Source organism: Pseudopipra pipra, chromosome 3 (genome assembly GCF_036250125.1).
Source record: "Pseudopipra pipra isolate bDixPip1 chromosome 3, bDixPip1.hap1, whole genome shotgun sequence".
Taxonomy (NCBI): domain Eukaryota; kingdom Metazoa; phylum Chordata; class Aves; order Passeriformes; family Pipridae; genus Pseudopipra; species Pseudopipra pipra.
Genome location: NC_087551.1, coordinates 64,205,854 through 64,232,583, shown reverse-complemented (window position 1 = coordinate 64,232,583; position 26,730 = coordinate 64,205,854). Strand labels below are relative to the sequence as shown.

General features: G+C 35.6%; 1 protein-coding gene across 13 annotated transcripts in view; it reads right to left on the bottom strand.

Moving 5' to 3' along the window:
* Window positions 1-26,730, bottom strand: part of TRDN (triadin) — a 225,112-nt gene that overhangs the window by 19,653 nt on the left and 178,729 nt on the right. For 11 of the 13 annotated variants that reach the window (XM_064649630.1, XM_064649623.1, XM_064649624.1 and 8 more), the window contains 7 exons: window positions 24,873-24,902; window positions 12,997-13,023; window positions 11,839-11,886; window positions 7,808-7,852; window positions 4,249-4,296; window positions 3,343-3,363; window positions 800-826 (listed from right to left, as the gene is read on the bottom strand). In XM_064649630.1, the coding sequence (XP_064505700.1) occupies window positions 800-826; window positions 3,343-3,363; window positions 4,249-4,296; window positions 7,808-7,852; window positions 11,839-11,886; window positions 12,997-13,023; window positions 24,873-24,902 (246 nt within the window). The remainder of the gene's footprint in view (window positions 1-799; window positions 827-3,342; window positions 3,364-4,248; window positions 4,297-7,807; window positions 7,853-11,838; window positions 11,887-12,996; window positions 13,024-24,872; window positions 24,903-26,730) is intronic. The other 2 variants (XM_064649621.1, XM_064649627.1) reach the window with 2 other exon arrangements.

Here is a 26,730-nt window from a genome sequence, read left to right as displayed (position 1 = left end):
AGAGTAGTTTAGAAAACTCTGATATTGAATTCTGTAATTCCTTAACTACTGCCAGATTTCCCTAATTATTTGTTGCCAAAATGGACCAGGGAAGGATCCCTCTGCCTATTGCTTGTTTCTTACTCTCTTTCCCAGAGTGATCTCAATCTGAAAAAATTAAACAAACAAAACACCCCAGAATATGGAGCTAGATGGACCTTTAAAACTGCCAAGTGTGACCATTCAGAAGTCCTGCACCAACAGATTGTAATTTATTTTATTCAAGGTTTTTTTCCCCCCTAGTTGTCCATTCACTTAGAGCATGTGCTTTTTTCTTTTCAGCATCCTTTTCCCCAGCCTGCAAACACATTTGGTCTGTGATTCCATTCAACAGGGCAGACTGAAATTAAGTAAAGTGTATCGCTTCAGGCATCTGAGTCCATTTCAGTATTCCCTTTTGACTACAGCAGGAAACTAGCAGGCTGCCTTCAAATTGTTCATTTGCACTGTGTATCATCCAACCAGTTGTGATAATGTTTTTTTCAATGTCTTCTGGTGCATGTGTTATCTGATTAACACTAGCTTGCTCTGCGAGGATCACCTGTGTGTAGCTCACCAAGAGATGCTGCAGAAGATGAACAGTGAAAATCATGATTGACCAATCATGACAGTCTGTGATAGAGAACTGCGTAGCAGCAATGCTGTCAGATCACCCATGCTGCTTTACATTAGCATTGCTTGTTGCTGATGAGCAGTATGCACTAACTGGTATGTTCATTAATTCTTTCCACAAGGCATAGTAGAGAAATGTAATATTTACCTGCTGTTGGGATTTCAGCTGTTGGCTCTTCGGGAAAATGATCAATGATGAAGAGGAAGGGTATGGGGAAGGGAAGGAAAAGAATAACAGGTTGAGTACTATGTTTTTTCAGGGCAAGCAACAATTTATGTAGATCTTCTCTTTCATCTGCAAGATGAAAGATATCTGCAACATCCTTTTCTGCAGGATATTAATTTACAAAGAAATACGCCTTAACAATGGGTGTGTACGTAGTTTCACACTGAAAGCTAAAAGTCTTACTCTTTGAAGTACTACAATCCAACATGCAATGGTTCCTGCAAATGCAAACACTGTGCCAATGAAAGCCTTCCAGCAAACAAATATTTAAATACTTATTTTTAAATATGCCTTCAAGGCTATAGATGACTATGCTATTTTCCAAAAAATGTATTAATTTTAAATTTTTCCTCTCATCATCCACACGCTCCAGTGAAAAAAATAACACTGACCTTGAATAGCTACCATTTCCCCCATGTGTGTTCCTCCCACATTGGTAGTTTACCTTGCCTTTTAAGAATAAAACCTCTTGGGAGTTGCAAAGATTTTGACTACATCTTTGCACAGCACCTAGCACAAGAGAAGCATATATTCTTGTGCTATTATAATACCCATAACAATGGAATGGAAATTGGTCAGTTCAATGGAATAGAAATTCTCTGGTGTAAACCATCATTAGTCTTTTTAAATCAAAGGAATGAATTAAATCATGATTTTGAATCCAAGAATTTTTTACCCATTGCTACTTCATTAGTCCCAGTTTTATCTTAAAATACAATTTGAAGGAAGAAGAATAACCTCACTATCCAAGCAAAGCCTCTATTCCCTGAACCTGGAGCTGGACAAAAAGAGAATAACCTCTCAAAACATTTCAGGATATCTTTTGATTGAATTATCTCTGTATTTTCCTCCTGCTGAGGTGAACATGAGGCTCTACAGCTCACACCAAGGTAAAAATGTCTCAATCAATGCTTTTTCAACAGGAAGACTGAGCAATTAAGCATGATTTTCACTAACACATCCCAGGAAACTTTCATTCAAGTCTTGGTTTGTAAAGAAACCCATAAATGTCAATGCTCAATGCTTAGGCACCATGGGCATTCAGCAAAGGCCAGTTTTGCTGCTGTTAAATGCTGACATGCTTAAATCCTTTTAATATTTACATTTTTGCTTTTGATCATGCTCATAGCTGCTGAAAGTTGATACAGTACTGCATTGTCACCCATGGAATAATTAACAATTTTTCTTATTTTCAGAAGAAAAAACAAGATTTTTCTGAGGTACTAAAGCTGGGAAAGAGTTTCATGCTCTCACTCCTTAATTGAGGGATTATCTTTCTGAGGGATCTGAATGGGCCCAGTTATCTGCATGTATCCTAATTTAGGATTAATACTTAGACAGTGAGGTATTGGAACACTGTTGACCTCAAGGGTAGTCAGCTTGACCCCCTGGTCTATGAAATGCAAGAGCCATTTTCTCTTCTCAATGCATCAACAAACTTCCACTTACTCTGAGGACCTTGAGAAACATACCACCCTTATCATAGGACTTTCATTACAGAGCTAAACGGGAATATAGTTTGGCCAATTCTTAGTTTTTCTCTTAAAATATCAGCCTACATGTTCTTCTTCTTGATTTCAACCTGCGGTTTGGTATTCTTGCGTGTGCAAGACCAAACATGGTTTGGTCTTGATGTGCCAGGCACAGTACAAAAAAAGAAAACATAGGTCCTGTGCTAAAGAGGCTATAACTAATCCACCTGTGAAGGTCCATACCTCAATATTTTCACAATTCAAAGCACGCAGTGTAAGCACTGTCCTTCCGATTCTTGTCTGACCATGATTTGCAGTATGTAATGTGTAATGACTTGCCACAGTAAGAATAGATCCCACTCTTTATCTGTTCAGAAGTCTTAGTGACCTTAAGAACAACATTATCCAATGACTTCAGTGGAAGTATTTGTAATGTGAGAAATTCCACTTGAATTCTCCTTAAAATTCATCTAAATTGGAAATATTCTTTTCTCTTCTTTAATTTAATTTAGGGTTTTTATTAAAGTAGGAAAAAAAAATCTTGTATTGAAACAAGTCCAACAACGTGCTTAGTGAATTAATGGTATAAGTAATTTCAAAATAGTAAAAGAAGTAAGGAAAAGGTTGCCTAATTCAGTTATGCTACATGCCATTTTCAATAAAAAATATATTTGCATAAAGATAAATCATGCATCTAAACTCATCTAAAATCACCAGAACATCAATTTTGCTACCAGTGTAATTTAATTTATTTTATAAGAACTAAAAATTGCAAAAGTAGTTTGAATGTTGCAGCTTCCCAATGTTACATTATAAATGTACTTAGTATTGTTGTGTTCAGCTGCTAGTAAGCAGGCAGAGTACAAGAGTATCTGCAGTATAAGCAAGAAAATAACGTTACCTAACATGACAAAATTACAAAAATGCAAATCGAGACAACATGCATCTGAAAAGAAGGTTTATATTTTGTAAGAAATAAGATATGACACATACTTGCAGTGGTTTTTGGTTTGACTGGGAAGTAAAAAGAGGAAAGAAAAATGGTCAGAGTAGTCAGGTTCAGCATAATATTGTCATAGCAGAGAACAGCTTTTTTTGTTCTATATGATTCCTGCATATCAAAACACAATTTTTAATAATATCACAGTAGTTAATAACAATCTAATAATGAATAATAGTAGTAGGGACGTTTTCATCTAGAGATGATAATTGTTTTGCTAGAGTTAAGGACGAATAATAATAAAAATAAGAATTTTAATTCTTCACTTATTTCCTTCCATGGAGAAGCATGGAGCAGACATTTCTTAAACCCATGATGATTGCTACACAGAGAAACTGAACAATGCTCCTTCCTAACCCACCAGCAATTTTGCTCATCTTGTAAAAGTGAGGCTGTGCATGAGCTATGATATGCAGAGACATTTACCATAGATGATAGATAGTGCTAGATCATGCTGAATAAACTATCATATAATACCTGCTATGAATAAAAATTAAACTATTGCTTGTCCTGACAAGTTAACTCATACAGGAAGACCGTGAAGTCCAAATAAAAGGCAGATACCCACAAATAATTACCAAAATGAAGCCATGTAAAGTGAGTAATTCCAGAAAATGGTTCAAATTCCTTGCTGGCATATTCCTTTGACATCAGTGGAATTACAAAAGCAGAAATTTGACCTTTGATATATACATATGTCTATATCTTAAAATGACAACCCACATTGTAAATGAGCACTGTATTATCTTAGTTACGGTATGGCATGTCAAGGCCTTTCTATACAGCAAAATAGATCACAGGGCCATGACTTTGACATTTGTCATATAAAATTTTATTTCGCTATTTCTTTAAATAACATTTTCAAAAGTAATGAATACATAAAATGCAGGAGTCCTTACCTGGTTTTGTTCGTGGAACATCTTTTTGATGTCTGACTGCTTCATGCTCTAGATGAAAGAAACAGCATAATAAAATCACCATTAAGTTTCTAAGTTACATTTTGTATGGATGTTTTGGTGTTTTTTTTTCTTATTGGTTGGAGTTTTTGTGTTGTTTCTGATTTTTTTGGCTTTAACTAAGAGAGACTACATGTATATTTTTCAGGATTAAGCATTCATTTTCTCTTGTTTCATGCTGTTGTTTTGAAAAAAAACCAAACACATGGGTGGTTATTTATAAATTTTCTACTGAGGGATCTGTCACAAAATAACAAAGTTCATTAGTACTATACATAGCACTCCACATATAACTACAGTTAATGCCACTAAGAGTTATGCATGTATCTTAAGGAAGAAGTCAGTTAACAGGGTCTCCTCTCAGTTTTTGAAATGTAATTTTTATCTACTTTCCATTTTTATTATTTGAAAGAAGAGCATAGAGCAAACTCAGCAACTATTTACTCAGCCTTTATGTTGTTGATCCAGATACGCTTGAGTTGAATTCCCAAATTCTTGAACATGTACTGTTCCATATGAATAAATTGTATTTAGCTTTGAAAATTGCATTTCATCTCCCCCTCCCCTCCCTTCTACTTCATAATTATTACTGGAAAAAATTATAATTTATGTTACTTTGAGAAAACTCCATCCCACAGATCTCACACCATAGTAGAAGCTATGCAGTGCAAGCAGGGACCGTAATGCAACTCAAGGCTGAGGAATCAATGGGCAGCTCTGTTGGCCTTGTTTCCAGGTGATGTTCTGCACAGCTAAACGACTGTGCATCAGTTTCCCTTTGAGCAATAAGGACCCAAAAGTGGACTGTAAAGTGGAAAGTGAAGAGTATTGGAAGTGTGAATGGCCCCTGAAAAAGGTCAATATGCCTCAGCCTTTCTGCTACTTAGATGAATAATTGAATTCCTAGTAACTGTGATTTCAGGTGAAGATACTGTCGAGAAATACCAAGAGGAACACATGATAGGGAATATCAAATGGGAAACAGTTTTATGGTGTCAATGAAAACATATGTCAGTGAAGAGTGATATATTTACCATATCTGGGCTTTTTTTGATAATGAAATTATTTAGGGAATCAATTTTTTTTTTGAAGTTTACTTTGGATTCTAAAGGTATGAAAGATATAATAAAACAACAAGTAGGCTGTGTGGTAAGTTAAGGTATAGACTCTTTCTTGAGTTCTTTTTGACTGAGAAGAATTCAGGATGCAATTATATTAAAATAGTTTATATTTTTTCTTTTTTTTTAATTCAGTAGGAGCATTTCTTCAATCCAAATAATTGTTAATAGTGATTTTTTAAAAACTTGTAAATCCTGTATTAATTTTTATTGTTGGGAGTTGTGATATGGGAAGCATAGAACGAGTTGACTCCTGTGCTGAAGGAATATGTTATGTAAAATTGACTTTTAAATAGCAATGACAAGACTATTATAAATCAAAGAAGTGGAAGGCATGGTGATAAAGGAATTATAATTAGCAAAACTAGAAATTGCCAAGGGAGAGTTTTCTTATGTAAAAGTGAAAAAAAAGACACACATATCCAGCTGTTTTACAGGAATTTTTCTGATCGAGGTAGGAATCACATACTCGCTGGCTTTGCCTGGACTACAGAAGACAAAAGAAGTTAAATTGTAGTATTTAGATACAAAGAGTAGATAAAATACTCTTTTCTTTCCCCTTTCTTTTTAACATTCAAATATTTTATGGCACTGAGTTCTCACTTGTTCTTAGCTTCCCCTACTTGTGTAAAGATGCACAGCATTCAAACTGGTAAAGTGCAGGTAGGCTAACATGTTTAGATCTTTGCAGTTCCCACTAGTTATCAGCTCCTGCTGATAATGCATTATTCTGTCATTTAGCACTGTAATGTATTTTTACATTCCAGAATTACTTCTCCATGTGTAATGGTGTAAATCAGAAGTAGCTTCAGATCAGTCAACATATGACCAAAATTTTAGTTAAGATTCATTAGATTTTCAAGATCAAGAGCACATTTAGTCAGGAGAGTACTAGCCATCTCCAGAGGTTAATTCATGTAATTATGAAATGTTTATTAAATAAAGATGGAATAACTTTCCTACTATTTGAAGTTGCCTGTTTCAAGCTCAACAAGTATTGATCTGAAAACTTACAATTATTTCTGTACTAACTTAAGTTGGTCAAACTGAAATGTTGCAATTTCAGTTTGGTTCCAACAAATAGGAAAAAGGCATGATAATCACATGAACAAATCTTCCAAAAAGTAGCCAAGTCATGATATTTCTGTCAGTTTTGTTTCCAAACACTTGAACCTTTTAATTTTGGTCACAAGCTAAAAGCGAAAATTAACTAACCATAAAAGCAAAATTGGGAATTCAGATGTGAAAATTCTGTAAATTCAAAAATGTAATTTCTTCCTTCTCGAGATTTGTTTACCTATCAGTAATTCCTAACTCATTAACTATTTAGGTTAGAAATATATTGAAGTGTTTGTCAGTAATTTCTCCAGTTAGTAGTAGAAGAAACCCCAAAAATTCCCAAATCTTTGTTCGCGAAGCCTAGCCATGATTAGAAGAAACAAAATTTATGTGGGTTTGAGCAAGCTACAGCAGTTTATAATCAGATACAAACTATCAAACCAGTACTTTTACTGGATAATCGGAGAGCTCTAAAACATCATTTCATAGTAAAATGATAGACTATCATAAGAGGTCTTATAGAAAGAAATATAAAACCACAAATTATATGAATGTACATCATTAGAGACAGAACCATAATACTCTGTACAACATCTATTCTGCTACTGCAAAAAAGAAAAGACATATACAAAACAAGAATAGAAATCATAATCATATCAAATGAAAATCCATTTTTGACATCATTGTCCAAGATTTGGCAATCTTTCATTTTATGTTTGGATCACAGCTACCCCCAGTAGAAATAAAGAGGTTATGAAAAATCCTTCTGAATGGCTTTGTGTTGACTGCTAATGATGATGAGAATGCTCTAATTCCTTAGCTGACTCTTCACAGTTGCTATAACAGTCAATATTACTTGATTTTTTTTTCTACCATCATTACATTACAAAACTTACAAGGTTTAAATCATAGAAAAGCTCCAAAGATTTAGAGCTTAGTTGCAAATCTGTTTTCCCCATGAGATAGCCAGTTTAAGACTGATCCAAGTTCCTAATCCAACTGAAGGTTCATCCTCATGTTTGAGATAATTTCAGAAATCTAATTTACAGCTACACCCCATTTCATTAGCCCAGCTCTGACAAAGAGGTTGGAACAAGCAGCTCGGGGGCCGAAAGGCCTTGACCTGTCTTCATCATTGGAAAGACTATCCCTAGAATGGTATCTGCAATTGCCACTCTGCTGGTTTTGCTCTAAGAAAGTGTTATCAGTTACATATTTCAAAATACTGTAAAAAATTATTGCAATGCAAACATACTACACTAGATGAGTGCTGAATAGTGTTTAACACTCCCTACCCCCCTCCATAAATCAGTACTTATTCTTACCTGATTTCACAGTGGGAGTTGTCTTTTGTTGTTTCATTTTCTCCTCTGTATTGTGAAAGTAGCATTAAAATCACAGTGTGTTAGCATAGGTGAATATAATTGGAAAAATATTTCTATAGGTAATAGTATGCATATGGTTCACAACGACAAAATAAATTCATATCTTTAGCATCACTATCCCATTGTAGCACTATAAAACAGCATGCATGCATATGAGTTCTGACTGCATGGTGAGATCATACTCCATGGAAAAATTAAATTATTTGCCCTAATGTCTCAGCTGCCAGAAAACAGCCACATACCTTTTAGTTCTTTCAGGCAGGCACTCTGGTGGAAACTATTCTATTAATGCATCTATTATAGCTTTGAGAACATCACTTTCCTAAGTGTATCAGTTCAACAATTTGGTATTATACAATACTGAGAACTTCTGCTTAGATGCTACCTAATCACAAACATGAATGGAGCTATCCACGTGTGTCTACACTCTGAAGATGAAGGTATGGAGACTCCTAAGGACATACTAACTCACAGAGGGACATGTGAGACAGTCTGAATGTCAGTTCATACCACCTGCTACCAGACAAGCTTACTTAGACCTAGCTGGATATCTGTCTCAAAACCTCAGAGCAGCCCTGAACTTCTGCTAATGTCATGAGAAAAGCTGCCCAAGTTCGCTTGCCCTTCAGTTGCCTGTGGCTTTACTGAGCACGATTCTCAGATGATGTAGACCCATGTCAACACCAGCCACCAGACTTGAGCTGCCTCTTCTCCAAGTAAGATGGTGAATAAAACTTCAAGTGGAGGTATGGGTAGGACTACACTTTCTAATTATGTGGGGTTTGTCTTACCTGCCCAATGCCCACATCAGGTGGAAATTTGGGTGTTTATTTTCCTATTTCTACTGTACTCAGTTTGTTTGATTTAAACTTCACCCTAACAGATCCTTTTTATAACTCTACTCCATTTTATCCCTTTTTCCATAACTGAATTCAAGCCCCTCTCCCAGCTACCACCTTTCAACATTATCATACATCACTAAATTATTCTTAAATATGCTTAAGGCATATTCAGACCGTATTTCCCCTTCCTCTGCTGAAAGCAGTTTGCAACCATATGCCTCTGACCCCTTCCATTTCCCTAAGACTTCTGCAAGGCATCAGATTGAAGCTGACAATGGCTGGGTGGAGGTCAGGTTGGGCAGGTATATTTTCCCCCAAAGCCATTTGACTAATCTGAGTACTATTTGTCTAGAAATCCTAATGTGTAATCTGTCTGCATGCACAAAGCTGCTTGACCCCCAACTGAGACCAACGTTTCCAGCCTGGCAGTCAAACTCGTTCTTAAATGAGGTCATGGAGGGAGGTACTGGAAAAGAGACAGGTGGCTAGAGTCACCTGTGGATGGTCAGAGCCTTGGTTAACCCATCACTGTACCTATGTACCCTCAAATAGTCAACCTCAAGAACTGTTCTTTTGTAGGAGCTATTTCTCTGGAATCCAAAAGTCCAAGTTCGGCTACTATATCGTAATCTACACTCTGATTAAATATGTGGGTAATTAAAAGAGCAGACTGTTGAGTGGTCTCAACATACATGATGTTTCCTTTGAATTTAGTGTGTAACTTCCAGAGAATTTTTCTTTCTGAGGGCAGAGAGAAGGTTTATCTTCTCCTCTGTGCTGATTTCCTTTTAAATTTTTTCTGCTGTTAGGAAAGCTTTACCATATAACACTACATTTCACTAGTTTAGATCAGGATGTTAAGCTTTTGATGGACCAATACAGAAATAAACCCAGCATGCTGACTTTAAACATAGGACCCGTTAAATGCATTGGATTAATTACCCCAACCGTTTTGAACACCAAATAAGGTATTTTTCTAATTCTATTGAGAATTTACAGCAATGTTTTCTCTGTAACTCTAAGTCTGTGAGGAAATAAGTAAGGAAATAAGTCTTTGGCTGGATGGCATATCTGATCCATTTAAAAGTAGGGGAGGTATTTCTTCTCAAAATCAATTTATTGTTGAAAACAAGAGTGTCTTGAACAGGCCTGTGAATTTATATTCATCTGGGAATAAATACAGCAATTTTTTGGTATTCATTCACCTACCTATTCTGCAATCTAACCATACAGCAAGTACTGATCTATTGATTCCATTGGAGAACACCTTGACACATTCCCTGGCAGATTTCCAGGTGATGACTTGTGCTTTTTCTCTGAGTTTCTAGCTGTTGATTGTAGCCAAAAGGAAAACTGAAGGATTAGATCACCCAGACTTAGGCAGAACAGTTTCTATAAGGGAATACACTTCAAGGCATTAGGAAGCTTCACAAAATCACTCTGTTCACCAGATTCAATGTGAAAAAAAGCAGTGAAAAAAATACGATGAGGATAATGCATAATATTTTGCTAAGAACATGTCATAATTCTAATTTCTCATGCATGTTTTGTTTGCCATATCATGAGTCTTGCTAAAAAAAAAGTAAACTATTTTGATGACCTCATAAAGCAACAAAAAGTCCAAAATAAATTTTGTAAATATATAAACAAAAAATCTGATTTTGTTAGGATTTTCAGTAAGCCAAAAGTTTAAAGTTCTGAAATCTTTCATTGGAGTGAATTTATTTCTTTGCAGAGCTCCAGTTTTGGAAGCACTACAAGCATTAATATTATTTTTTCCCTGATGTATCTAATGTAAATTGAAAAACATAAATCTGTAAACATTTCTCTGTGTGTTGAAGGGAGTTTCAGCAGAATTACATCAGAAATGAATTTTCTTGCTTTACTTGCTTTCACTAACACACAAAAAAACACTCTTTAATTTAAATATTTCAATATATTTTCTGAAGTTTTCTAGTACCTCAGCCATGTGATACTTCTAAGTCTGACGACAGGAGGCACAGGAATAATAGTTTTGAAGCTGCTGTGAATCAAGGTGAGAAAGGAGGCCGCTGCTTTGTACAGAATAAAGCTTTTATAATTCAAGTTGCTAACTCAAGAGCACTCATTGGCACACAGCGGGCAGAAACACTATTACCACCGGTGCTTGCAGATTAATGCTTCCAGTCATCAACTGAAACTCAAAGCAGCCACTGTTCTCCAAGCAACCATTAATCACCTGAGAATAGGTCTTTTATGTTAAAGGAAATTTAGCAAGTTTTCTTCCTTCAAGCATTTAAATTCCTAGGATTTGAGTCTGGAATATACTGAATAAGCTCCTAATCAGTCCAACATACTGGTTTGTGACATGATGCTCTCGTGTTTGAGAATGCCTCACCAAATAAATTTATTTTTCTGCTGCTATATGGATGAGATTGGGCTGATTGGGTAGTAGGACTGATTTCATTTAGCTGGAAAGGTGAATGGTCATGCCACCTGTCCAGGCAACACATTTTTTGGCCACCACTGTGGCCACCAATGTGGTTTCCTCACTAGGACATTCCTGCCTTGGCTGAGTCCACCTACATCTGCCTGCTGGCTGAAGCATTCTAGTAGCTTTTAATACACAAAAAGTGAACAACAAGTTAAATTTAAAGCTTGGCCTATGTGTCTTTGAAGGATGAACTGAGAAATATTTTCCCCCTATTGACTCAAAACCAATACATGTTTACTAAATCAGCTACTCAAGGATTGCAGGAAACCTCAAGATGTCTACGGAAATACTTAACTTACAAGGTAGAATATTTTATTATAAAAATGAATGAAAAAAATGCTAAATGCACAGGAGAAATTACTTTCTTTCAAAATAAAATTCAGGAAAAGAAAGTAACTAAAAAAAGCCTGCCTGCTTATCACTGAACACATAAGGGTTTAAATGGTGTATCCAATCACTTGTTCGTGAGCGCTTCATTTCAATGTGAAGTTCAAACAGCAGCACTGCTAACAAAGGTCAACAATATGTTGATACTTGCTTTCCAGTCCCTGAAAAAAGTCTGTGTCTAGCTCAAGGAAGTCTCCAAGTTTTTCAGACCATGCATATCCTTATTAAGTGGAGCTGGGAGTAACTGGAGATTAAATTACCAGACCTACCTGGCTTACTCTGAGAGATAGCTTTTTCATGTTTAACATGTTCATGCTCTGCAAATAATAAATCCTAAATTAGAGGGCTTTTTAATTTTTAGAAGATTTTAAAAATAAAAGATTCTCATTATAATTTTAAAAGATGACTGCATCACACATTCACATGAGACTTGAAAAGAATTTTTTGATAGGTATATTTCTCAAGAAAGAGTATTTAATTATTTTTCCCTAAAAAATTAAAATAATGAGATTTTTTTAAACTTTTTAATGGTGTTTAAGAAATCACAAAATTTTTTTCTGTGTTTTTTTAGAAATACAGAATTTCTGAAAATTTTGAAATGCTTCTACTATTAAATTTAATTGCTATAGCTGATCTTCTATACAGAAAATTTTTCCTTGATGTATAATACAGAAATCATGAAAGTACTTTATTACAACAGAAGTGGGGTTTTCTCATATAGCATGACAAATAAATGTTCAGTATCCTGCATAAATTAAAAAGTAGTTTTCCATGTTTTTCTGTGCCCTGGATTTGATTGGGATAGAGTTAATTTTCTTCACAGTAGCTAATACAGGGATCCCATAGACATATTGTGAAGCAGTAAGAATAATGGATATTATACTGTATTATAATATAATCTGTGTGCAATTTTGTGCTATTTAAAAACAGTGTGACATCCAAACCCCAACATTATGAGACAGAAAAAAAGAAAGCTATGGAATTTCAGAGGAATGTTAAAAATATATGCAATTCTAATTTATAGCACAGATGTTTAAACTGTGCAGCAGGTGAGGTTGCAGCAGAACAAGAAATAAATCTCTCTAAAGCTTGGGCCAGAGGCCTAGCCAGAGAATTGCACAGCCCCTTCCTCATCTGTGGCCCCCTTGATTTTTTTCCAGTACGAAGCTGCCTTAGATGCAGAAGGCAAAGCTAGGTCTTATCTTGACCTGAATTGGAAAATGGTTTCCATGCAAACTGGGACCTGTGAAACACACCTGGTCCCGCATTACAGAGCAAGTAATTGAAAAACAGTTCTATAAGTCAAAATGATTTGTGACTTTGTGTTGATGAATCCCATCTTAAGCTGCTAAAACTTTGACAACATAAAGAAATACTTTCCTCCAAAAATCTGAAATAACAATGTTCTTTATCACCTTGATACTCACTGTGTTCATGAGGTTTCTCTGAGGTAGCTAGAAGTAAACAAAAAAGGCACATTTTAATATTTTTGTAATTGTAATGCAGGATTTAATGCATTTATTAATGACATTTTAGACACATAAAAGTTCGGTGAAATCTACATTAAAATGTACAACAGCTAGCATTGTCTTGCACTGTCCGCCCCAGACACCTAACTGGAAACACAGGCACCCTAAGTTAAGGAACACAGTTAAGGAACACAGGCTCCTAAATTCCTCATTTAAACGAAGTTTGATACAAGTACCCCTGGAAGGCTCTGCACCTCTTCAGTGGGCTGAGTCACCCTCACTAAATGGTGTCCATACATCAAACCTAGGGAAACTACCTTGTTAAGTGAGGTGCTCAGTTCAGTGCCAGAGACAGGGTAAGTTCAGACCATAAGGTCCAATACTAGACAAGGCCAGACAAACAATTTTAGCTCAAGTGAGGTAACTGCACCTAGAGCAGTCTAAACATGAGTCCCTGACAATTACACCTGCTTTAGTGAGGTCAGTGAATTTCAGGTGGTTTAGTGATACTCCAAGAGGAAAAAAGACATATTTGAAAATGTTAATTAACTTAATTAGGGCACTTGTAAACAAAAGGATTTCAGTGCTGCAACTCCTAAACTTTGTGCCATTTCATTTTCCACATTTTTCCAGGAAAAAGACTAGATGAGATAAAACTGAAAACCAAGTTAATACTTTCCATGGATGCTGAGAGGGGAGCTCAGGGAGCTGTACCCAATGTCATTATTTGTTCTAAAGAAGAAAGCTAAATGTCAAGACCTAGCCCCCCAGCTGAATTTTTCTTCTTGACTGTTGCAAGGCAGCTGTTGTTTTTAAGAGAAAAAAGGCTCTACCACCTGCATGCCCAGTATGTGTGAAAGAGCGTAATCCCACAGACAGATGCAGCAGTGCAGGGGATGAGCTGCCTTTGCAGCCCCAGCAACACAAGCAATAAATCTGCTGCTGTGAGCCCCCAGGCTTTGATTCACCGAGCTCCTGAACTCCCTAGCTCCCACTCAGGACAAAAAGTAACTGCTGTGCAAGTGCGTTTGTGTTTTGTTTGTTTTCTCTATAGTATAAAATTGCTCCCATTTTATATCCAGTCTCTATTTAATCCAAGTTGTTGTGCATTTAAGGAGACAGCAACTGAAGACAGTGTGCAGAGCAAAGTTAAAAAAAAAGCAAAAAACACAACAAAGCATTTTTGGGGGTAATAGAGACCAAAGATACAAATTAAGCATATATGCCTGCTCCTAATAGGAGAATCAGAAATAGGAAACAACAGAAAAACAAGTGTCCTATGACAAAGCCACATTTGTTATCTTTTGTAGGTAAACATCATAAGCTGAGGCAAATTCTATTGCAATTGAGTTTCCATAAAATTAATAGAGAAAATTAATTTTTTATTGTGTCAAAGGACATATGCTCACCTAACTATGAATTTCAATTTGCAAAAAGAAATTTACTGCAAATATTTAAATAAAATCTGAACTTCAGGGTATGATATAATGGCTTACATAACTATTACAGAATATTGTGTCACATGACACTTTCAGTGATCACCAAATATGATCAGAGCTAGGTGGCATTTGAACAGTATTGTTTTAAAGACTCTTTATTGACACTGCTTAATGAATTTTACAACCAAGCTTTTGTAATAGCATCCTTATCTCAGATCTGCCTAAAATCAAAACAAAACCATTGATCCTTAAGTTTCCAGTGAAGCCAGTGCAGTTATTTCCCTTTTTATGCTGGTGAATATGAGTCACAGAGAATGTTTAAAAGAATAAAAGCTCAGCTAAGGTCTGGTCCCTCAAGTTTGTGAAGGTATCTCTGTTGTCCTTGTCCATATTTTCTGTGGGGTCATTAATAAGCCAAACTCATATAGTGCCAGTATCAAGACAGAGATTGAACACTGAGATTGCTTCTGTCTGAGCTTTGCCTAAAAGTCCAACCTTCTTATTTCTGGCATAACACTCAGAGATATTTCTAGCAGATATTTTGATGAAGTAATGAAGGTCTTCTAAAGTTAAAAGTTTCTGGAGGATGTGCTTGCACTGAAAGTGCAAGCCAGCATTTGATGGTTTGGCCACTGGTGGAGGGAATGTGTTGGACTAAATGACCTCTTGGTCTCACTTCAGTTGTTCTGATGTCATTAACTAACAGGAGTATCTGTTGGGTAAATAAGTCTTTACTGTTCACAATGTTAGAAAATTCAGTCCTAAGTAAGTACTTTATCTTCATTTATTTAACACTTAAACTATATTAGAAGAGGAACAGGGTCAGATTTGGATCTAAAGAGAACAGTTGGATTATTGATTAGATACTTGAAGCTACATAAGATCTGAACTGGATCAGTGAAATAATCTGGTTCTATCCTCAGCAATATGTTTTTGAAATTTCTTTTCTGCTATTCTAAATTAAACTTGGAAATTGTGCTTCGTAGATATCTTGCTGTTTTTCACATTCATCTAAAATTTTCTTTGACTCTTGCCTGCTATTCTGAAGGCCACAGGGGCATTAACTACATATGACATATTTTTGTAAATTAGCTTCTGATATTGGTTCAGAAAAGAAATCCTGTGCTTTATTGAACCATAAATTGGTAAGGCTAAAAGCAAAATGTGCTTTTTGATTATAACATGTCTATTTTCCATCTGGATAACAGTGATTTGCCATTCAGACAGCAAATACATTTGTGAGTGTACACACTCTGTAAAAAAAGAATATGTCACAAAGGAAATGAAAGCAATGCCAGAACTATTTGTTTTAGTGAAGAATGACAGAATAACAATGCATGTATCTGAGAAACATTATTTCTAATTGCATAGTTACATGTGTATTATAAATAATACTTTATAATAAATAAATAAATAATACTTTATAATAAATAAATACTTTCCATTAGACAAAGCAAGAGCTTGGTTTATTTCTCGTTAAAGAGAAAACAAAGATTCTTTAACAGGTTTTGGACTGGGCATTAGATGAACACACAGCACATCCATAAACTTAATCTTTAACAACACTACAGGCCAAAAGAAAGATCAAAATCAACAGGAATCTTTTAACAGAATTCCAATTATTTGAGAAGTACACCTTGCAATTTATACATCATGATGAAGGGTAAATCTTTGATTTTCCTATTTGAGTTCATTCTCCCTGAAAATGAACTCCAGATAAACTAAAAATTTGGCCTCTATACAAATAAATGGACATGCCTTCTTAAAAATTTAAGTTTCAAGAGCTTAAGAGGCCACATCATTCTGCCTAATCATCAATGCATTTTTAATTTAAGGTTAAACAAAACAGTTTTATTCTAGTCACTGCAAGGTTTTTAAGACTGTGAAGGAACTGCATTTAAAAGAATTCAAATAGAATAAAATATATTACTTACATTAGGCCAGTTCAAAATGACTCAGATGATAATAAGTTCAGAAAAAAAGAAGGGATATTAGGATTTATCAATCAGTTAAGGAGCAGTTTCCTGCCTTTGTGAAGTTATTGTCTGTACTCTTTGTCATTCAAAGGAGAAGTCAGATGATCCCACAATTTTCTAGATCAGGAGACCTGATCTCTCATATCTGCCTGTGTCCTACTCAAGTCCTGCTGGTTAGCTGAGCAGCTGGTAGACCGATTGTGTAGAAAAAACTGTCTAATGAGCATATGTCTAAAAAAATGACTCATAAAGCAGATTAGCTGCAGCAAGATTCCTAAAAAGAGAATGGGTTGTTTTCAGCCTGACCTCTGCTCTACGTTAAAAAATTGCCTTGATTGTGTATGGCTAACAGTTACCCTATGGCTGAGTGAAAGAAAAGAAAGCAGGAAGTGTGTGGTGGTGGTGGCATAAATAGAGGAAGTTGTATACAATTAAATTACAGTGCATGCTGTGTAAGCCTTGCCCTTACAGGATCTCTTAATTCCCTATACCATTAGTTTTAAATTTCTGGTTTACTTTAGACCTTGAATTTTCCAGAATATTTTTCTACACATTAAGAAAGTATTATCCCACATTAGCATGACCGGTATGAAATACTAAGTGATTAAGACTGTCTGGAAGATTTGAAGAGAAGCAGAGAGCTTGAGCTTCCAGCTGTAGTCTAATGCTTATTCATGGTCAGGGAGTGCTCATTTGAGTCTGTGCAGCTCCACAGACTTTCTTGGATCAATGTTTCAGCAGTGGCTGAAGGATGATAATAGGGTAAATGATTAAGACAAACCTTCCTAAAATTCCATGCTTTGCTCTTATCATTAATAGTTAATCACTGGTATTAGAGCCTGTAGGGTATTCACTTCAACAGACTGATCTTCATATTGCCTCTTTCCTCTAAAAAAAGTTGTCAGGCTGCTCTCACAGTTCTTTCTCACAGTTATTTCCAGTACTAGAGCAGCCTGGCCCAAGATATCTATCTACTTTTCATACAGTTAGCATGTTTGTGTCCTTGCTGTTTGGTTTGCTTTATGCCTTGGGGCCGTATAGGGAAAAATGAGCTGACACTTGGTTTTGGGGGATTTTGCTGTCGTTGTCTAGAGCAACTTGTTTTTTAAGACTTATTTTTAACTGGCAGTTCAAGGGTACTTTATATAGTAGGGAAAACCAAAAAGTAGTCCAGACAGAGGAGGGGAGAAACTCGAGCATGATGGAAATATAGTAGAAGTAGCAAAGAAGTACAGACATTTCCAACATTTTTAAATGCTTTTTAATGAGAGGAATTACTTCAATTTCAATCTGAGATGCATGCCTTCAGGGATCATCAGTAATGATCCCAATCTTTCTCTGTTTCCCAGCTTGTCACTTAAACAACAGAAATGCACTGGGAAATGTAAGTCTTGTTGAAACAGCAATCTTGCATGGTAGCACTGAAAGCTTATATATTTAAAGTACTATAAGTCTTAAAATCCCAGCAAGACAAATCTTCTATCGACGGAGCTGGAAAGAATAAAATTTCAGTCAAATGTGGATGAGGTACATCTGCTGCATTAATGCATTTCATCTTTAGGCACGTGTGGTGAAAGACCTGAAGAGCTTCCTCTCAATATCATCCTCAGCTTCTGATGCTTTCATGTGCTCTTCCCTGAAATTGTGGGATGGGAACATACAGATGAGGGAGAGTATGTTTAATAAGCTTTCACTTTTAGAAACATCAGTTTTCCATTTATATATAACTGAGACAAAACATAGCCGAGCTTAGGCCATGCTTTATTGCAACAGAAATTATTGACTCACAAAGAGTAACTGAGTGAAATCAGTGGTGTGTCCAGATTCCATGCAAATACATTGAATATGAACTTCTTTGTTGAGCTCCTTCTTATCTATTACTGGATTTGTAAAAGCATAATAATATCTGGAAATATATTTACATACATTATTAAATAAATGTGAAATAATTGTCAATTACATAAGAATAAGATGACCATGAAAATCTAGAAAAAAAAGAATTTCACAGGAAAGATTAGTTGATAAGAATGGTGAACAATAAAAAGCAATTATCTTTTGTGAAGATGGACTTTTCCTAGTGTGCTACCGAAATTAACATAGTGATTAAAGCAGAGGGCTGACTGACTTCTACAGGTATAACATCCTGAACCATCTTTATTCCTCATGAAATGCTGCTGTTCACTGTTTTTTCTTTAACTACAACTTTGTAAGGGGCACATTCTGAAAATGATCTCTGCATAGATAAAAAAAAGAAATATAGATTAGCACTAGAAGAACCATGCATTCTGGAATTGCATCTGAGTAGAATACCCCTGAGTGTTCATTTGCAGACATCTTTGTGCAGAACAATAAAGTAATACTTGATCACATGGGGAAATTTTTAGCCAATTAGCCATGTGTTATATGGCTATCCAGGTGTTCAAGCCTATTATGCTGATTGACAGGTGTGAGTGTTGCTGATATGATGCCAATATACATGTGTTATACCTAACATAACAACACAGGCCAACAATTACGCAGAGCACTCTTTCTTCAGAAATCACAGTTGTTCCATAATCATTAAATAAGTAGTTTAACTGGCTCCAGTTTTTGGTAGTAGGGGCTGAATAAATTACTGTTGTACTTTAAGGCATGTAAGAATGATTAACACAACTTGTAATCATAACTACAATTGAAATACTATGCCAGATCTATCAATATGAATTGTTTCACAAGTTTGTTGTTACATAAGACATAAAACAGTGTGATCTCAATTTTACCTAGAATGGATAACAAAGTTGTAGTCAACATTAAGGCTTAGGTTAAATCCTATTGAGAATAAAATTGTGGTCATCTTTTAAAAAAATGGATGCAAGTTAGCATCATTAGTTTTACATGCCTTAACTATGAGTACACTGAAAACAAGGTGCTAGATAGCTAAACATGGAGCTTGAAACTTAATGTTAAAATTTCTAGGTTAAATATTTGCATTAATCCCTCCAGGTAAGTCAATGAAAGAGGACATTCAATCAGCTATTAAGATCTACAAATTGTTTGCTCCTTCTCACTTTTCTTTCAATGTCAAATTCTTAAAAGAGAGGAAAAGTTAAAATAATTAACAACAAGCTATCCTGATGTTCACTGACGTTCGTTTTCTTTTCTTGTAACTAAACGTAAACTGTATTCCCTGTTATAGTCAAATGAGAAATGTAAGTATCTCTGGGGGTCAAGTAATTGCATTCTGACAGATATACAAAACAGATGAAACACTCTCTGCAGATGCTAATTTCTATCCATTAATTCTAAACTGAGACTGGGGTGAATGGCTTCAATGTAGATGACTAACTTTTGACATCTATGTTTGTATGAGTTAGTTAGTTATTCTGAGCATCTAAAAAATTCTTAAAATTTATTAATTTGGTGAAAAGCCTTGAGTTTACAACACTCATGCCTCTGCCTGCTTTCTACTTATATTGAGCAGGCAATTTGGAGAGTGTTTTTTGACCAAGTCTTATTATCCTAACTGAAATATCTGCAACATGGAAAGTACATGAGTCTAGTTCCTCAAGGTCTGTTCATCACTTAACAGATGTTATACAGATCATTAAGTCTTGCATAACCCTGTAAAATGGACATAAATTATTTAAACCCTCAAGATAGTTGAGACAAGGTAAACAGAGGTCAAGCGAATTTCAGCTAACTGATGCAGACTTTTCAGATCCTTTCCATATTTCATGTAAATTCTCTGGTCATCAATATTCCTTGAAAATGCTGGGGGTTTATTAATTCAGCATGAGAAGTCAAAGTTCACTGGTGCATGGATAGTCATCTATTAAATTAAAAATATTTTTAGACAAACTACATTGTCTGTAGTTTAAAATTCCAATGAAGTGTTCTTCAGTAAAACCATGTTATTTAGTTCTTGATCTGATGCAGACAGGCAATGTTAACTACCATCTGGAAGATCCTTTGGGCTCCATCTTGTGGCTAATTCAATGATTGTTACCTCATAAGAGAGATGTCTACCCTCAGCTAGTCAAAATAGCACTACTAATTTCAACAACATAATAGCATGTGGGTGTTTTTGTTATTTTCTCATATGTAATACAGAATTTTTGACACTATTTTAAGAAGATGGTTTTAAAAATATTTATATTGTTGTGGGGTTTTTTTGTTTATTTGGTTGGTTTGGTTCATTTTAGTTTTGGTTTTGATTTGTTTTTGGGTTTTTTTACCCCTCTGATTAGGACTACAAATTCTTTTAGGGGGCTGTGTAATACACTTAGAGGTTATGGAGTCAGGTAATCCACTTTCTTGTCCTTTGATGCATGTTAGAAAACTGCATAATGAAACTGTGATTCATGCTGCACCAGTGGCCTCTGCAGCTGAGCCAAAATCCCATGCTACCATTTGCTTTATGAATAAGATTGTTGACTTCCAATTTTTCTGGTCAACTCCAAAGCTAAATAGTTCTGAAATGCACTACAGCCCTTTTTTACTTCAGTTTGGAAAGCGTCTTGATTTTTGTATATATCGAAAAGGGATGCTGCTGTGCTTGGCCAGTTTATACCACACTCTCTATGCAGGGCAGCAGTTTCTAAGCCATGGATATGGTACCATTACCAGGAGTACTTGAAAGAAGTTGTACTTTATTGGATTGACAAAAATATATACTTTGGAGTTTGAATGTACATGTCTTGCCCATTTTCTCCTTTTGTTTGATATCAGCTGCACTCAGACTATATGCATGTTTTTTTACACCAGCTTGTATTTATTGCAAAAAGGTCTCTAAATGTGATCCTGTACAGTCTACTGTCAATTTATTTTGATGAAACTTGTCATGTGAATGTGTGTTGGTTTTTTTGTTTGTTTGTTTCTGAAAACTATTAAACCAATTTCCTGGCAACTCAGGTTCATGATTCACTTTAAACAGTGGGAGTGTTAAACGTACTCATGCGAAAAAACAACTCATAGGGATTATGCAGTCGTTAAATCCTGTTTGGGTTCACTAGAACCACAGACATAAAGAATCTTCAAGACAAGAATTCCTGACACTGACCTGGAGAAAGAAATTACTAAGCTTGTGAAGGTTGCTTGCTTGACATTCCCAACTCAGTCCATGTCCTTTTTAGTCAGAAATAAATAGGGTATGCGACCTATGAACTGAAATGAGAAATTCCATTTCATGCAGAACTAGGAAAACTTGAAATTTTCTCTAATCTGGCTCCATTCCAAATAAAGGATTTTTGGAACTCTCTGTAATTATGAAATATTTTTGAAATATAAAAATACTGGTTTTGTTTATATAAATAAAAATAATTATTAATATTTCTTCCTTTAAGAAAGGCAATTAAACCTGAAAAAATCCTGAAATACTACAGAGTGTTACAGCTCTGTTTATTGTTTTCTGGAGCTGCTCTGAAGATCATGACATTTAATGTTATTTCACCAATACCTGAGTCTATTTTAATTCACTTGAGTCCTTACTCACAGTGCTTTGAATTATGAGCAAGAATTAAAAATTTTTGTGTACTGGCAGCCAGATTTGCTCTTGGGAAATGTAGGAAGTGCCTTCTTCATGCAAAGGGTTATTACCTCTTGCCCTTTCAGATCTGACAACACACATTTCTCTCACAGCTCCTCTATCCCACACGTGTTGAAAGAAGGCATAACATGATGCTGGAAGCTAAAGCTGACTATTTTCTAGGACTTTGGCCACAAAGTCTGAGAGAGTTAACCTTTCAAATAGAAATAGTGAATGCCTAAATTTCATGCATAGATTGTGCCTTCAGGTTCCTCTTAATACCACTCATATTTGGAGAAATCAGTAAAATACATAAGGTTTTTCAATCTGAATTTTGTTCTTTTCTGTCTCTTTCGAACTCCTTCATGTTTGATTTATGTTATGCACAGAATGTACCATCAACTGAAAGAATCATTCCATCTTCTTCTCTTCTCTTTTTATGATGGCTTGTAACTCTGTATTGCTCATTATTCTTGTTTTTCTAGATGAGGGATGTGTATTTGAATAAGACAGAATAATTGGAGAAAGCTTCATGTAGAGTAGAGTGTCTATGTGCTGCATGATTCACATGAGAAATGGTAAAGTGCTATTTGAACTGTGCATGCTACTACCACAATATATTTTGGATAATGACCCAGACAATTTAGAGCACTGCCTAGCTACTTCTATTATTTTTGCAGTTGTGCAAGAAATACTGTATCCTTAAGCAAAACCAGCAAACACTACCCTTTTTTATTGCCAGTCAGAGGAATACACATCAAGCCTGGAGCAATTTCTTGTGATAACAGAACAAGCAGAAATAAACAAAACCTGATCATATTAGGAGTTAGCTAGTAGCATGCAATATTTTCCATGTTGGGCCTGCAGAGAGGAGGAAGCTAGATGAGAAAGCTAAAGCATGACATGATTGGTTTTTGGCAGAAGCCTTATTAATTCTCTCCAGTTATTCAGTTTAGGGAATATCTAAGAGAATATCAGAGGAACATATGAAGAGAGGAACATTGCTGAACCAGTTTTCCTTAGTAACTGGAAAATTTCACTGGACTAGCTTTTTTTTTCCCACTAGAATCACTACCTTCCTTGCTGACAATGTTGGTTATGATCTCAGAAAACCAGAGGAAGGTGGTTTAGTCCAAAAATAAATAGAATGATGATATCATAAAAATGACTAAATCTGACTTTCATTTCACACCTCTATATTTCTGTGAAGTAGGTTGGTGGTATCCACCAGAATGACATACAACCTGTCCTGAGCCAGGGGCTTGAAAGTATCCTATATGTTGGTAGAATCCTTTCAACTAAGAAATCAAAGGAATTGTTTTTTAAGCAGAAAATATATAAACCTGAAAGTGAAATGGAAAAATTGATCTAACTTCAAAGAATGTTCATTAAAAATGCATTTTTCAATCAGTTTTGCTGGGAAAGAATATGGCTAAGGAGAAAAAAAAATCCTAACTGGTAAAAAATGAGCCAAGAGCAAGCAGTAGGTATTTAAAACAAATTCCCTTGATGTTTTTCTGTAAATGAATGGGCCCATAATCTGTGGTGAGGGTGACAGAAGTAGCACCCTTAACAATTACCTCACTCTTTTTTTCCATTAAGGATGTAACAGTCCATGTTTTTGAACACAGCATGCATTTTGATGTCTGAAAACCAATGGTGGTAAGCGTAGCTGCCAATTTTCTGATTCTCCCTGCTTCATGTGCTATCTTTCATGCCTCAGTTATTGCAAATTAATCTTTGGACAAAATGTCCAGCTTGATACCTATTAAGCATGGTCATTTTTGATAACCAAAATGAATTTTATTATTCTGTTAAAGACATGAGGTGAAATTTTGGCTTCAGTGGATGAATGGGACTTTTGCCACTAACATCAACACAGCCAATATTTCACTCATGAGCTGATAAACATTTGAGAATATAATTTTTTTTTCCAGTTTAGTTAACAGCTGTGTATAGGGATAACAGAAGAAATAATAAATTAGCAGGATTAAAGATGTCTTCATGTATAGACAGTAAAAGCTGGCTCCATTCTTCACTTATGTGAATCACAGAATTTCCAAATGTTTTTGAAATGGCAAAAGACATCCATCCCCCACCGTCCCCCCAAAAAAACTCACATCAGTAGATATCAGTAATAAAGAACAATTTTTTTTCTTACTAAATGAAATCTAAATCTCAAATAATCCTATGATATCTATGGAAATGTTCTGGAAATGTTCTCACTGCCCAGTTTAGTGAGCAAGATATGATTTATAAACCACATAATCAAGAAAGTTGAATAGTCTAAAGAAAAATATCACCTTAGTGCTAATATTTAATTATTTTTGCTGTTTGAATAAAATCAGAAAATTAACAAAAAAGAAGTTTAAACTTGGCAAATCTTAAAGAAAACATTATAAATAGATATTTAGGGTCTGATAAATACATTGTATTTATCTTTAAGCATAAAAAAGTAATGTTTTAGGCTCTGATGTAGGGCAAATTTTTCCACTAATCTGTTAAAATATCAAAGAACAGCTTCAGCAAAGGTTACATGCAAGCTCCATACATATCTGAAAAGAGGAAATTAAATGGGCCGAGAAAAGCAACTTCTGCGAAGAACAGCCAGGTCAGCATGCATGGTGAACTGCAAGTTTTGTTCTCTTTGACAAATCCTAATGTGATAACAAAGGCCTCTCATTTTCCTCCCAGTCAGAATGATGAAGTGTTTGATACTGGGCTGTGTTGGCCTGTTTTAACAAGGAGTTGCAATACTGGAAATGACAACTGTGTTATCACAGTAGGAGTGGATAAAGTCGACTGATGGTAGCACATGAGGTGGTGTATGTCATTGCAATTGTATCACTGAACGAAGGAAACATTTCTCACAGCAGTCACAGTCTGAAAGTCAGTCAAGGGAAAACATCGATTTACCTTTCTTCTCCCCCTCCTTTTTCACTGCAACTGAAATAGAAACAAAAATACTGCATTTTCACAATTGAAGCTAATAATGGTTAGTATCAGTAAAACTAATTCAAATGCCTACATATGAACCTTTCGTGTACATAAATCATATATACATTATGCAACACAGGAATAAATTTCTTTTCCAGATGAGGAAACTGAAGTGTTTCCTCACAGACACCCAGCTCTGCTATTGATGAGAGCAAATTTCAGCTTTCTGTATTCTCATATGTAACTTCAATCATGGTCATCCCCCCTCTCAGATATCAGTACTGGAGATAGTCACAGAGTAAATATTTCAAAATCAACAATGAAGGAAGTGAATAGACTGAAATGGGAAGGAATGAAGGGCCAAGGGAAATATAGAGGAAGGTTATGAAGCATCATCAGTTCAATAGAAATATGTGCTTTTTTACTATTAAAACTTGTAGTCATAAAAAAATGCATAAAATAAGTAGTAAATATACACCTGAAAGTTATGTTTACATTTCTAAGACTCTGCCTAACATGGGGAATTACAAGACCTGATCATTCAGCAATTCCACCTCCAGATTCCATAAGTATGAGTTTTGTGGGAAGGAAGATGGGAAAGAGACTGTGAAAAACCTGGTGCTTTAAACTCAGTTTAAACAACTTGGAATTGGTTCCCCAGTAGAAACTGTGCTGTGTGATCAGTGTTCAAATTCTGGGGACAGAATTAAAGTCCCCTAAAACTCAGCCTGATATTCCAGTAAAACATTGCGTGTATCTGCAGTGGACACTGTGAAAATATAACATTTTACTAAAAGGGCTGAGGTGTCAAAAATGGGAGAGTTAGCTGCATTTACAGATTACACAAGCTCATACCTAAGTCCATTTGAAACCTTCAGCCTATATTTATAGGACTGAACCTTCTAAAAATAGTTACAGATGTCACTTTGTTTTGAAATGTCTGTTAGAAGTGGTCATATTAAGTCTCTGCCTTAGTCTAATATTTGCAGGCAAAAGAAGACAGAGGAATTAAAATTCAGAGCTCTTACTTCCCAGAAAAGGGTGTTCAGCATCATACTGCCAGTATGAATGGATCTGATGGCGGTGCTGGGATTGGAAACAAAACAAGCAGAAGCATAACTGTGCTCTTCATTGGAGAATGTGCCCTGGTGCAGGACAGAAATGAAGTGGCATGAGGTCAGAGGAGGGAGTAGGCACTCCCTAGTAGTTTCAATGTATGCATTTAAGGTTTGGGTACTGATCTCTGGCTCTTCAGTGTTCTTGAAATGAAAAAGTGTTTTATTTCAAACTGTTAGTACATTTGGATAAAAGAGATTAAAAAAATATTAAACCTGGACTTACTGAAGTGCCATCTATCGATGGCCTGCAGCAAAAAATATTATGATTTTGAAGATTTTTTGTGTTTTCTGCCACTTACTCCCCTTTGACAATTAAATTTAAACATCTCAAGAATGTGCCCAGCAGTATAAAAAAGGTTTCATGACTAGAATTAGTGAAAAACTGGCACAGGTTTTCCAGGATCTGGTCCTCTGCAATCACTTCACTTTTCTAGGGAATGTGTGTATCAATGTGTGTAGCTGTGAAGTGCGCCTTTCAGAAACTGTTGTTACAGCAGATTTAGTAGCTTTTACCTCCAGAAGCTGCTTTTGAAAGGCATACTTACAAAGCCAGTTGAAGTGTGTTGGAGGGACTCCCAAATCAACAGAAACCCCGAATACCAAGACTCTGGGAAGGGCATATAGATTAAGGTGCAGTGCACCTCTGGGCTCCTCCTGACTTCTGTCCTGCCAGCTTATGGGATGTGGCTCACCATGCTTCTGCTCCCGAGGCAAGCACA